This window comes from Notolepis coatsorum, assembly GCF_963971535.1.
Source record: "Notolepis coatsorum genome assembly, chromosome: 1".
NCBI lineage: Eukaryota > Metazoa > Chordata > Actinopteri > Aulopiformes > Paralepididae > Notolepis > Notolepis coatsorum.
In genome coordinates this window covers 154,703,145-154,715,985 of record NC_140165.1, presented here as the reverse complement: position 1 = coordinate 154,715,985, position 12,841 = coordinate 154,703,145, and the positions used below count along the sequence as shown (strand labels likewise).

Sequence of the window (12,841 nt, the reverse complement as noted above, 5' to 3'; positions counted from 1 at the left end):
ATTAGTACTAATAGTTATTCAACTCCACATCTTTAGGTGCTTGAAACTAACGGAACACTTTTTTTTTCGTGCAGAACTTAATTAAAAACTCCCTTCCCAAAATATAACTTGTGCAAAGGGCCAGATGTTGTTCGTTCAGTCCACGCACACCACAGAGATTACCTGTAATTTAGCATAGCTTCATAGTATGGCGAACGCAAATAACATACTATGAGCTCGCCCCCGCTTATTTTGTATGTAAACCCTGCAGCAGTTCGACTGGAGAGGAGCTCAGAGGACCAGTCCATACCAGCAACAGTATGTTCGCGCGATGTGCTAAATAAGGCTGCAAACATTGATCCATCCATCAATGAATGGATAAAAAATTTACGGAAGGTATTGCTAAATTAGAACCTAATGTCGGTCTGTCCGACAAATGGATAATAGTAATTGAAAATGTATTTAAAAGATAGTCAGCGCTAATTAAGCTTAATTTATTAATTAACGCTAATGTGCGCGTGAGTGAGTGGAGTGAAAGAGTGTGTGAGTGAGTGTGTCAGTAAGTCAGTCAGTCAGTAAATTGGCTGGTCAGTCACATTCCATGCATTAGGCTGGACCGTCAAACAGAACTAATCTTATTTTGATTGATTGATTGATTGATTGATGTATAGTCAGTGTCACACACTCACCATATGGGGTTCCGGCACCAAACTCTTTGGCTGCATCCTGCATGTACTGACCAAGCAGTTCTCCATTGGTTAATCTGGATGGTGCTTTTCTGTCAAGCTTCTCATAGAGGAACTCCTCAATCCTGGTACCTGCACAGAAAGACGAGGACAGCTTGACATAAAACAGGGCTGTCGAACAGTACTAGAAGTAGAATCCTTTGGTTAATCTTTCTTTCTACCTCATCAACAACCACAACATGACGATAGACATCATAGCAATCAGGAAATCAAACTTGTGAAATTACAAATAGGCCAACATACTCAACAGTCCAATTCTAAATCTAACAATGTATGAGAATATCTATAAATTACAGCTAACTTTACCCATCTCAAACCCACCCTCTTTTCTCAATCATCCAATCACAACCGTTGCTTGCCTCGGACAAACTTTGTCTGCCTAAAAGGTCTTTACAAATGGTAAGTGATTGCCACGCTGAAGTAATTTACATTCAAGCGGAATGGTTTTGGACTTTTGGACATAAACAGAGAGCATGCAGCATCTTGTCTTGTTTATGTTAGGCATGTTTCTTGTTTAGTCTATTAGCTACTATGTTTATGCAAGTTTTCTTACAATAGAAGTGACAGTGAATAGTGACCCTTACACACTGATGCATAATTTATCATAACACATTATAGCCTAACCCTTATGACATGGAAAATACAGCCTGTGCAAATAACCCTTATATTTTCATTTTATTCCCATATATTCTTGTTAATTCCGATGGAAAGTGTCTACCTTTGAAAATGTGCAACCCTGCCTATTTACATGAGTAGTGAAGGGAGACTCCGCAGATCCAAGGGGGTCTGCAGGTCGAGTGTTGCTTAACATTTGTAGAGGCCATAATTGTAGTTGTTAATAATACTAGGCTATTTGTAGTTTTTGGATTATATCTGCTGTATTTGAAACACTGTGGATTTCAACAGAATTCTTTGTCCAAGGATTTGCTGCAGGCCTACTCATGACAAATCTTTTGTGCCATTTTCGGAGGATCACTTACAGTAATATGCATAGAGAAATCGGATGGAGAAGAAACAAGGTTACTCCCGTGATGGTCTGTGATTTTCTGTGGTAGCTCTTCACACAAGACACCCAAACCATCTTTTAACATAGAAATCCACCCATCAACACACACAGCCAACTGAAGTGATCCTCTACAAACGGTGGCTAGTCAGCTTGATGCCGATGTAGACAGACACTACACATCAACGTGTTAGATGTAGCTGCACTAATTAAGAGAACGGTTCAACTGATCAGAGAGGATATGGGTGGAGACTAAATAGTCATGAAATGCCTAGGAAACGGACACACAATGAATGGGAATATGCTGGGAAAGTCATATTGTAGACTGTGGCTATGTAATAGTGTGCATCTATTGCCACATGGTTGCATTAAGTGATTATTTAGGACAAAGTAATCATCCATGACCCTGCTCCAGATGAGTCAGGGGCGACAGTGGCTCACGAGGTAGAGCGGTCGTCTGGTAATCAGAAGGTTCGTTGAGCAAGAAACTTAACCCCTAATTGCTCCCGATGAGCAGGTTGGCACCTTGCATGGTTGCCTCCGCCATCGATGTGTGAATGGGTCAAATGTGAGGAACAAATATTGTAAAGCACTTTATAAACGCACCATTTACCATTTATAGGCAACTATGACAACTCTGCCTGAGAAAGCTTTTGACTCAGTTACAGTCAGTTATCTTGGATGTGTCATAATGGTACATCAGCCATGTGTCATCATAATGGTGTCATCATAATGGTACATCAGCATAGCTATGCAGCAAACAAATAAAGAGTGTTTATTGCCAGAATCTACTCAAGACATCAAACTGGACCATTCTTAATTTCGTAGCACAATCGGTTTGTTTATTCGGAAGAACGTCACCCTCTTGCTACTCTGGAAGAGTGCTCGTATGTTTACAACAGTAGCATGCTAACTGGCTAAAGTGGCTACAAGCTAGTAGCGAGCCAGCCATTCAACAATGGTGAAAATAAGTCAGTTAGCCTGTTTCCATCACCAAGAAAATGTGGATTTATCTATCTTGGCAAGGATGGCTGAATTTAACGTCACAGGCAAACCCAGGGCAAGGGCTGACGTTACCACCAGGTTAAAACAATATCAACCATCTCTATTCATAGTATTACATCGCAGTAGGGCTGTCTTAAATACTGCGAAGCTTCGGTTGATGGCACAAGCTTCGAACATAAAAAAAAAAATTAGGGGCGCCCCAGTGGCGAACCACATAGCGCGCTCAGCCGCGACACGGCCGACCCGGGTTCGACTCCCGAACCCGTCGTTATTTGCCGAATGTCTTCCCCATACTCTGTCTCCCATTCCTCCTCTGTCTCTCACTACTGAACTGCCCAGTAGAAATAAAGCGATAAAACGCCAAAAAATTTATCTTAAAAAGAAAAAGAAAAAAAAATAATAATAATAATTTTCTTTTTCAAAACATTTTTACTTCGCTTTTTGTGTGTATGTATGTGTGTATGTGTGTACAGTATGTGTGTATGTGTGTATGTATGTATGTATGTATGTATGTGTGTGTGTGTGTGACTGTGCATGGGGCCATTGGGTGGGGCCGGGGGACAAATACACTGGAGGAAAGTAACCCAGCTCAGCACTGCCCAAATTATATCATCACTATTGCCTGTTTGAAGGATATTATCCTCAAACACATATACACCTTCTAGAATTCCACACATAAGAAAGAAAGATACTGGGATGAATAAACAAAATAGGAAATAAAATGTAGAAATGCATGCAATACATAAATAAATATGAATCTCCATATATGAAATAGAACATTTAGATAAGGTGCTACTGAGATGTTTTGGTGAGTTCTTTGTTTTTTTGTGGAAGTAGCCCTTCTTAAAAATGCATGAACATTCACTGATAATTGGTCTGTAGTAGAGTCTACAAGGTCTACATTGCCAGACCATGTAGAATCCGGACCTTGTAGACTGACATAATTCTGTGCATAGTTTAGTCTACACAGGCCATATTTCAAATAATCTAAATCTTACTTCATTCATCTTAACACTTTGGCTGCCTAAGGTTAAATTCATGATATACCATAGATTGCCAGCGCTATTTGTCTATGGAGAAAGTCCCCTTCTTTGCAGGGCTATAACTTTTTAAATTCTATTGCTACATTGCCATTATTAGGGCCCATTCAAAGTCCTATATGTATTGTTCATTGTGTAGCAACGTTAAACTTTTTCATTCACATATTCATAGTAAAGTATGGTCTAATGTATAAGTATGTTTTCATCTCTTTCTGCAGCTTTCTCCAGAACGTGATATATAGCCCCAAATGCATTATATTGATGATGAAATAGTTTGATGGCAATCAGCGCGATATAAAAAATTCCAACTAGACGTACTTCTAGAAGTTACTACACGTCATCTGATGTTGACCGGATGGGCGAGGGGGCGTTTATAATTCCGTGGGCAGCGTTATACCAATCATCTAATGTGGGTCAAATGTTGATAATAGCAGTTAGTATCGAAGACGGTAACGTTACACGCTGACACTCACCCCAGTCTCCGCGCGCCGTTGGGCGATCATCGTAGAGTAGAAATCTTATCATTATGGGATATATTTTTACCCGGTCCATCTCCAGCTTGTATAATGGTATATACGTCCAAATCATGTTGTTTATCGAGTTATTGCCAATCGATCGCTATGTAGCGTGACGAGCCAGAGTCACGGGACATGTACCGAGTGGCCGGAAGCAATACGGACGTCTAGCACAACCTCTATGGCACATCCTGTTTAAGCGATTGCGCCGATCGGCCACCAGATGGCGCTCCTGAACCGCCAGAGAGCTCAGTGGGTCCTGCTGGTGGATCTCAGGCCAGCGGAGGGGACATATGAATCCGATTGCAGATTTTTTAAATATTGATATAAGGACGACGTAAAGCGTCCTCCGGCAACTTGAGCATGGCCGGGAATGACGTCTAAAGACGGTTCCCGGCACCCAAAGTGTTAAACATTCTTGATTTGGGGGATTGGTAGTTCCCATGAAATCTGAAGTTGTTCAAACGACAACAGCGATCCACCTTGAATTAAATCACACAGCCGAGTGAAACCTTGTTGGCTGCGTCACAGTCACGAAAGGGGCTACTTAATTCATTAATACAATCCACTTCATTTATAGAGCACATTTAAAAACAACAAAGTTTACCAAAGTGCTGTACAAGTCCCACAACATAAGAAAAAAAAAAAGAAAAAAAATTATAAAGAAAAAAAGAAAGAAATTATATTTTTTTAAGCTTCGAATTAAAATCGAAGCTGGGCCCAAAGCTTCGATTGCCAAAAAAAGCTTCGAAGGTCAGCCCTACATCGCAGACATCTTGGTCACAAACACCGGGTGATTGTAATTAGGGATGCTCGATATTGGCTTTTTTACCGATACCGATATACCGATATTGTCCAACTCTTAATTTCTGATACCGATATCAACCGATATCACATTTTAATGCCGATATCGGCCGATAATATCGGTAGGCCGATAATATCGGACATCATTTCTATAGAAATGTAAAAAAAAAAATTAAAATAAAAGAAAAAAAAATTGAAAACCGATACAGATATTTTCCGATATCACATTTTAATGCAGATATCGGCCGATAATATCGGTAGGCCGATAATATCGGACATCCCTAATTGTAATAAAATAGCAGGTTATAATCATTAAATAGCAACTGTGGCCAATGAGCTGTGGCACAGCACTATAATAATAATACCATAAGAATACTGTGAATACAGCGCTCTAAATCACGTACATTTAGATCCAATTGACCTGTCTCAAACCCCGCCCTCTTTTCTTGATCCTCCAATCACAACTGTCGCTTACCTCGGACAAACCAAGTTTGTCCGAGGTAAGCGACAGTTGTGATTGGAGGATCAAGAAAAGAGGGCGGGGTTTGAGACAGGTCCATTCTGAGACGATAGCTCACATGGCCAAACAGTTCTGGGTCCAGTGTTGTCCAGCTTGTCTTTTGCCAAAATATTGGTGGAGTTAGACAAATATTTACTGGAAATTAACAGCTAAGATAAGATATTCCTTTATTGATCCCCTTGGGGAAATTCAGGCATCATAGCAGCATGGGGGAAGGGGGGGGGTACAGGTAGTAAAAACAACACAAGCAGTGTAAACAAATAGGTCAATATAATTTACTATCTAACTAGCTGAAAAATATATTCACAGTATTCACAGTGTCACATAAGGTGCAGTATGCATAAATAAATGCTAAATGGAAGCACAGCATGAGAAAGGGTTCAAATTAGACCCTACTTACAGCGTTCAATAAATAAACATTTAAGACCTTCCAAAACATAATCCAAGACTATTTCATACTTTTTAAGGCCTTGTATTAGTAAATGGGAATCGTAAGACATTTTAAGGACCTGTGGCCAGCCTGTATAAAGCTATGTAATAAACGTTGACGTTACATTCACCACATCTTAGCGTTAGCCAACATGGAACACCAACCAACCACATAATCAGCCAATCCAGGTTGCCCATGTTCACCACATCTATCAGTTTAAAATATTTTGCAAATATCAAGTCTCGAGTCATCGTCAATCATCAATGCAAAACCAGGGTATGCAAACAACTATTCATCAGCATGATTAATACCATGCTGTACCAAAAAAAAGAAAAGTGTGCTCCAAATCATGTGCTTGTGCGCCCAACTGAGAACTGGCCTTGAATCCTGTAATCAGGCTGCTTTTGTATAAGAATTTGTTCTTAATTGGTTGCCTGGGTAAATAAAGGTTAAATTAAAATAAAAAATAAATATACTGTATTAAACATCACTTCTTAATATATTACTTGGTAAGCAACAGCCTACCTCGTGACTTCACACAACTTTCCTTTCAGTAAAGCAAATCAACGGGAGAAGCTGTTCAGCTCATGTGGTCACATGGCGGCTCGACAAGCCGAAGACCCGTGATTTAATTGGGTGTAATGCAAAATGTTTGTGCTTGCGCTTGCTTCAGTGCTCTTACCTCTTGTTTTCATTATGAATTTATTTAACATTCAATACACACATGTATTGAAATGTAAAAGAAGGGCCTAGAAAAAACATTGAACATTGCAGTGTGGTGGACGCTGGACGGTTAATAATAATAATAATTCATTACATTTATATAGCGATTTTCTCAGACTCAAAGCGCTCCCCACAATATAGGGTGGGAAATTGCCCCCTTCACCACCACTGGTAGCATCCAACCTTGGGCTACGCAGGCTCAATGGCTGCCATACACTGGCACCAGGCACACATCACACGACTACACAATGGCTGAACGGCTCAGGAGACAGGGATTGATATCAGCCAATTAAGAGGAAGGGAAGATTAGGTGGCCTTGATGTCATGGAGAGCTGATTGGGAATTTGGCCAGGAAAGTCGGGGAACCCCCTACTCTTTACAATAGGCATCCTGGGTTCTTTGACGACCGAATTCAGTCAGAACCTCGATTTAGCGTCTCAGCCAAAGGATGGCACTCGCAGCTATACGGTGTCCCTATCACCGTAACAGGGACATTGTTACTGACAAGTCCAGAGGACAGAGTGCCCCCTGCTGGACAACAATACCACTTTCCGACAATGATCTTCAGATCATGAGTCCGGAGCTCTACTCATGTAGCCACGCTGCCAGACAGTTTGCAACAGTTCGGTTGCTTGCCATCCCTTGCGGTTGGCTCATCAACAGCGTGATATTGCAATATTTCAGTTATAGCGACAGCCCTACCAGGCCTAACAATTATCCTGGGGGGAAACCATGGGGTACAATTCATTTTGATACAATAAAGGAGAACATTTGTGAAAAAGAAAAGAAGGTTTACAGAAGTGCATGATTTTTGGATGTTCCATTGTGCTGTGCCTGAGCAAACTGTTGAGGCATTTTGCCCAGAGCATTAGTAAGTGTTTATCTTTGCTGAAATGATAAGCACTAAGTCAGTATAGCCTTAGTATTTAAACCGGAAAAAAAGTTGTCAAGTGCAATGTTGTGAGACTAAAGACCAAAGATGTGTTGTGTAAACACAGGACTACAAAGCACACCTTTTTTGTATCGTGTGTGCAAGAAAAACTGGAGACGCCTGAGGCATCAAGAGATTCTATCTCACAAGCAATTAAGTCATGACGTAAAAGGTTTACGTCATACATGGTTGAACGCAAGGTGCTTTCTTTCAGGTGCAGCACATGAGGGCTTATGTCCCCATACACTGCAGCTGCAGAACCACCCTGAGGTCTGTCAACATCAACAGGATTACTAGCTCCTTTCAAAGTGTGTTAGACATTTGGGATGTATTAGATCTTAAAGGGATAGTCTGGATTTCCAGAAATGAGGTCCTTGTGCATGTCCTATGTTGATCCCCGTAGGAACAAGCCCCAGGACATAGTAACTGCGTCACACTGGGACTAGTTTCAACACATCATGTCGCCTTGAAGCAAAGGAAATGAACGAGGACCGTGGTTTTCTGTTGTGGATTATTTAAACGTTTGCCTGCAAGTTATGACAAGTGCATTAACACTTTTGTCTTGTGACCTAGTTGGCTGCCAGTCTGAAGCTTCCCTGATCACTCTAGGGCTGCAACAACTAATTGAAAACGAATCGATAACGAATCGATTATAAAAAATAGTTGTAATTTTTTTTTTTATAAAATCGACTAGTTGGATCTATGTTAGGCTGCACCTCCATGGCCTGTTGTTGAAGCCATTTGATGTAAAGCAAAGACTGTTAACACTTAAGTTTATTATTTAAACCAATCAGCTCCTTCAAACTGAAGACTTAAACTTGTATACCGGTATGTATATATTTTTTTGCACTCTTGATACATACATACATTTACGTTTGCTTAGTTTTATAATCGTCAATTTGCAAGTTGTTTGGAAGAGCATTGTACAAGTTTGAGGGTTTTTTGCATACAATATTTATTTTTATCCAATTAATAATTTCAATAATCGAAATCAAAAGAGTCATTAGCTGCAGCTCTAGTTCAGAAACAGGCCAGAAGTCCAACCACGTCACATGAGTAAGCTAATGGCATTGCATCAACTATACCACTAGTAAGTATTTCATACCACTTAACTCTTTCTCTGCCAACAACGATTATATACGTTATTGGCCGCCAATCGTTGAACGCCAACCACGTATATATACGTTATTTGATCTTTATTTCTTTTATTCGCTATTTCCATTCATTATCCATCCAGGGAGCCTGGTGTTACCATAGGGAATGAGTCTGAGATCACAAAAGTCCAATACCGCCGCCTGGTGGAATGCGGCTGGTATTGCACTTCCTTTGAAACTCTCTGTATTGGGCTATGCGTCGATTATATTGGTCCGGGCGGACTTTTCTAGTAACCTGAACCAAGGGCTTCACCCGATCGCATTGAATCGTTTTCGGGACCCCGGATTCATTATGCTGTGGTGGGTTATGTCGAGGGCCAAATGGACATACGATCTACCAGATGGCAATCAAATAATTGAAATATTCTTTTTGGAATCCCACCGGCCACAGGTAAGAGCAATTTAACGTCAATTTCAGCTTTATTGTGCCTTGTTTTTATAGCCATCGCCCTGATCAGCGTATGTTGTTGTACTAACGAATTCCGTTATTGACAATCAATTAATCAGAAACGACCCCCCCCCCCCGCCCCCTTTCATGCATTCATGATGGAACATAATACCGATCATATGCATTTGAATTTTTTATTGTAGCGTGTGTAGGGACAATATGCCAATGGATAATATATAATACACGTCGCAGGCTACTAGCCTCCCAGGAATTACCCTAAACCGCTCTAAAACCATACTTATATTCACCACGGTATAAAATGGGAATATATGGATGGATTTTTATTTTTTTTTTTTTACATCTTGAACGATAGATACTCGGTCAAAAATGGGCCATAGTATTGCATCCATAGCTATAATATAGAATATAGTTATAGTTATAGCCCTGCAAACAAGGTGACCGCCTCCATTGGTTTAATGTAGTGATGCACGATATATCGACCGCCGATATAATATCGGCCGATATGGCCGTTTTTTTACACATCAGTATCGGTCCGATATCAATATTTTTTTTTTTTAATCTTTTGTTTTCTTTTTACATGTTTTGGGCTCAAATAGCTTCAACATATCAGTCATTTCAGAAAATAAGTTATAAAAGTAAAAAATAAAATGTGTTTTGGAAAATAGCTCTTTATTTGATTATCATAAAAAGTGTTTTCTATACAGAGATATGGAAATAGGTAAATATCAGTATCGGCCAGAACAGCAATATTAATATCGGTTATCGGTATCGGCCACAATTTTCACATGGGTGCATCACTAGTTTAATGCGTGGCAGCACATAGCCATATCCCGTTCCCAGCGTGGCAGAGAAAGAGTTAATGTCCACAAATCTGAACTATCCCTTTAACAAAAAGGATCAAGAGATGATATGGTCTGGTTCATGTCTCTAGAGCACTTTTTGTCTAGGCTATAAGCAGGGTTCCCACCATGGTCCTGTTGTAAAATTCTGTGATTTTACCATGCCTCTCAAATCTCAATGATGGTGAAGCATTTGTATGACTCGAACATCTAAAATTCTTTGCCGACATGTTTGTGTTGTTTTTCAGATTTTAACAGTGCTTAAGTGAGATGTAGGGCTTAAGCTTCAAATTAACTAATAAATCTTGTTAATCTCTTGTTCGAACCATTTTGACCATGGTTTACCCTGGCCCAAGCGAACTGCAAATGTTTCAGCTGTGGAAATGGCCATTCAATGTATCAATAAAACAGTTGATAACCAAGATGTATATGTGCATAAAAGAATATTTTTTTGGTAGATTTTTGTAAACGTGACCAATTTGAAAAAAGAAAATCCTGATATTCCACGAATTAATCAAATTCATTGATTTTCCTCATCTGGAATAGAACTCTCAAAATTCCCTGATATTCCAATATAAATCCCTGACCAGTGGGAACCCTGTACCAATCCACACGCATGAAAAGATTCCACGGCAGGGCACTAAAGGAGGGGTAACATAGTACTCACCAGTGTGATCGACTGTAGCATGGAGAATCAAAAAGTCACAAGTTAGAGGTCCCTGCTCTCAACATCAGAAAACCATGTTGTACATGACTGTAAAAATACCGATGCTCTTTATTAATTACCTTCATTTGATGGTGCAATTTGATCTTACGAAAAGTAGCAATGCAGAAAATAGTAGTGTGGATGGCCTCTACTAAAGAACACTAGTGTTATTATTTTGACTTTTTGGCAACGTTTGCCTATAAAAAGTCTTAACCATCCAATGTTCTTCCCACTCACCAGCTACTACCGTCTATTCTCTGCCACTCACCAGCTACAGTACTATCGTCTATTCTCTGCCACTTTCACCAGCTACAATACTACAGTCTATTCTCTGCCACTCACCAGCTACAATACTAGTATCGTCTATTCTCTGCCACTCTCACCAGCTACAATACTAGTATCGTCTATTCTCTGCCACTCTCACCAGCAACAATACTAGTATCGTCTATTCTCTGCCACTCTCACCAGCGACAATACTAGTATCATCTATTCTCTGCCACTCTCACCAGCTACAATACTAGTATCATCTATTCTCTGCCACTCTCACAGCTACAATACTAGTATCGTCTATTCTCTGCCACTCTCACCAGCTACCATACTATCGTCTATTCTCTGCCACTCTCACCAGCTACAATACTATTGTCTATTCTCTGCCACATTCACCAGCTACAATACTATCGTCTATTCTCTGCCACACTCAACAGCTACAAGACTAGTATAGTCTATTCTCTGCCACTCTCACCAGCTACAATACTACTACTGTCTATTCTCTGCCACACTCACCAGCTACAGTACCACTGTCTATTCTCTGCCACACTCACCAGCTACAGTACTACAGTCTATTATCTGCCACACTCACCAGCTACAATACTACTACTGTCTATTCTCTGCCACACTCACCAGCTACAATACTACTACTGTCTATTCTCTGCCACTCTCACCAGCTACAATACTACTCTACCGTATATTCTCTGCCACACTCACCACTACCAGCTACAGTACTACAGTCTATTCTCTGCCACACTCACCAGCTGCTACCATCTATTCTCTGCCACACTCATCAGCTACAGTACTACCGTCTATTATCTGCCCGATTTGCCTTGCATCCAGGAAGTTATTGGATCCAGTTGTTTTCAGAAACCCATTCAAAATGGATCACAGATTGCCTTGATTAGCATAATCCATCATTTTAAACTTGACATGTAGTATTTAACCCCCCCCCCCCCCCCAAATGACTATACATTGAAACAAATATTGCAGTTGTGCTCTTATTCAGTCATTTCATTCTGCTAGACTTGTGTGAAGAAACCATTGGATGGTTGCCTGCAAGTTTAATTTAATTTCACTGCCACTCAATGCTAAATAAAAACATGCAGTAATGAAAAAGTTAATATAGTCTACTGAACACAATAATTTGCTATATGATTACGCCATTTTATGAATATGTGGCACACATCTTGTTGACAATGATGGATTATGCTGGTCAAGGCAACAGTATGTAAAACAGGATCCAATGACTTCCTGGATGATGTAAGAAAAACCAGGCAGACAGTAGATAGTAGCTGGTGAGTGTGGAAAATGCATCAGATGATTTAGAATGTTCAAAGACATTGTTGGCAATAGGAAACAAAATAATTCACCAGCGTTGACGTGGGGTATCGTATGGATTTTGAGCATTGTCCTGAGGCTGTGTTTGAGTGTGCACTGAAACTGGACATTGGTGGAAGCCTAGTCAGCGAGGAGAAAGCCTGTCATTTGAGTCAATGGCATAGTTCAGGGCTTACTTGGATTAGGCTGCAGCAGAACCTCTGTCTGCCGGAATATTTTCTCTGTCCAATTTTTGGTGCAGTCTGCACGGCTCAGTAGGTTCTCAAAGTGAGCATCCAACTCAGTCTTCTCCGCCTGCCCCAACTTCTCCTCTGTAAACTGCAGCAGATGAAACCATGACAACAGACATAGTAGACTATAGAGTAGACAATAACAATAAGATGCCCAAATCAGGGCACGCGGACCTAAACTGACCTCCATTAACCAACA

The 12,841-nt window shown here is 40.4% G+C and overlaps 1 protein-coding gene across 4 annotated transcripts in view; it reads right to left on the bottom strand.

The window, feature by feature from the left end:
* sh3glb2a (SH3-domain GRB2-like endophilin B2a) overlaps nucleotides 1-12,841 on the bottom strand; it is a 74,435-nt gene that overhangs the window by 59,944 nt on the left and 1,650 nt on the right. For all 4 annotated transcript variants that reach the window (XM_084334759.1, XM_084334761.1, XM_084334762.1 and 1 more), the window contains exons 2-3: nucleotides 12,589-12,730; nucleotides 669-797 (exon numbers count right to left, since the gene is read on the bottom strand). In XM_084334759.1, coding sequence (XP_084190885.1) covers nucleotides 669-797; nucleotides 12,589-12,730 — 271 coding nt within the window. The remainder of the gene's footprint in view (nucleotides 1-668; nucleotides 798-12,588; nucleotides 12,731-12,841) is intronic.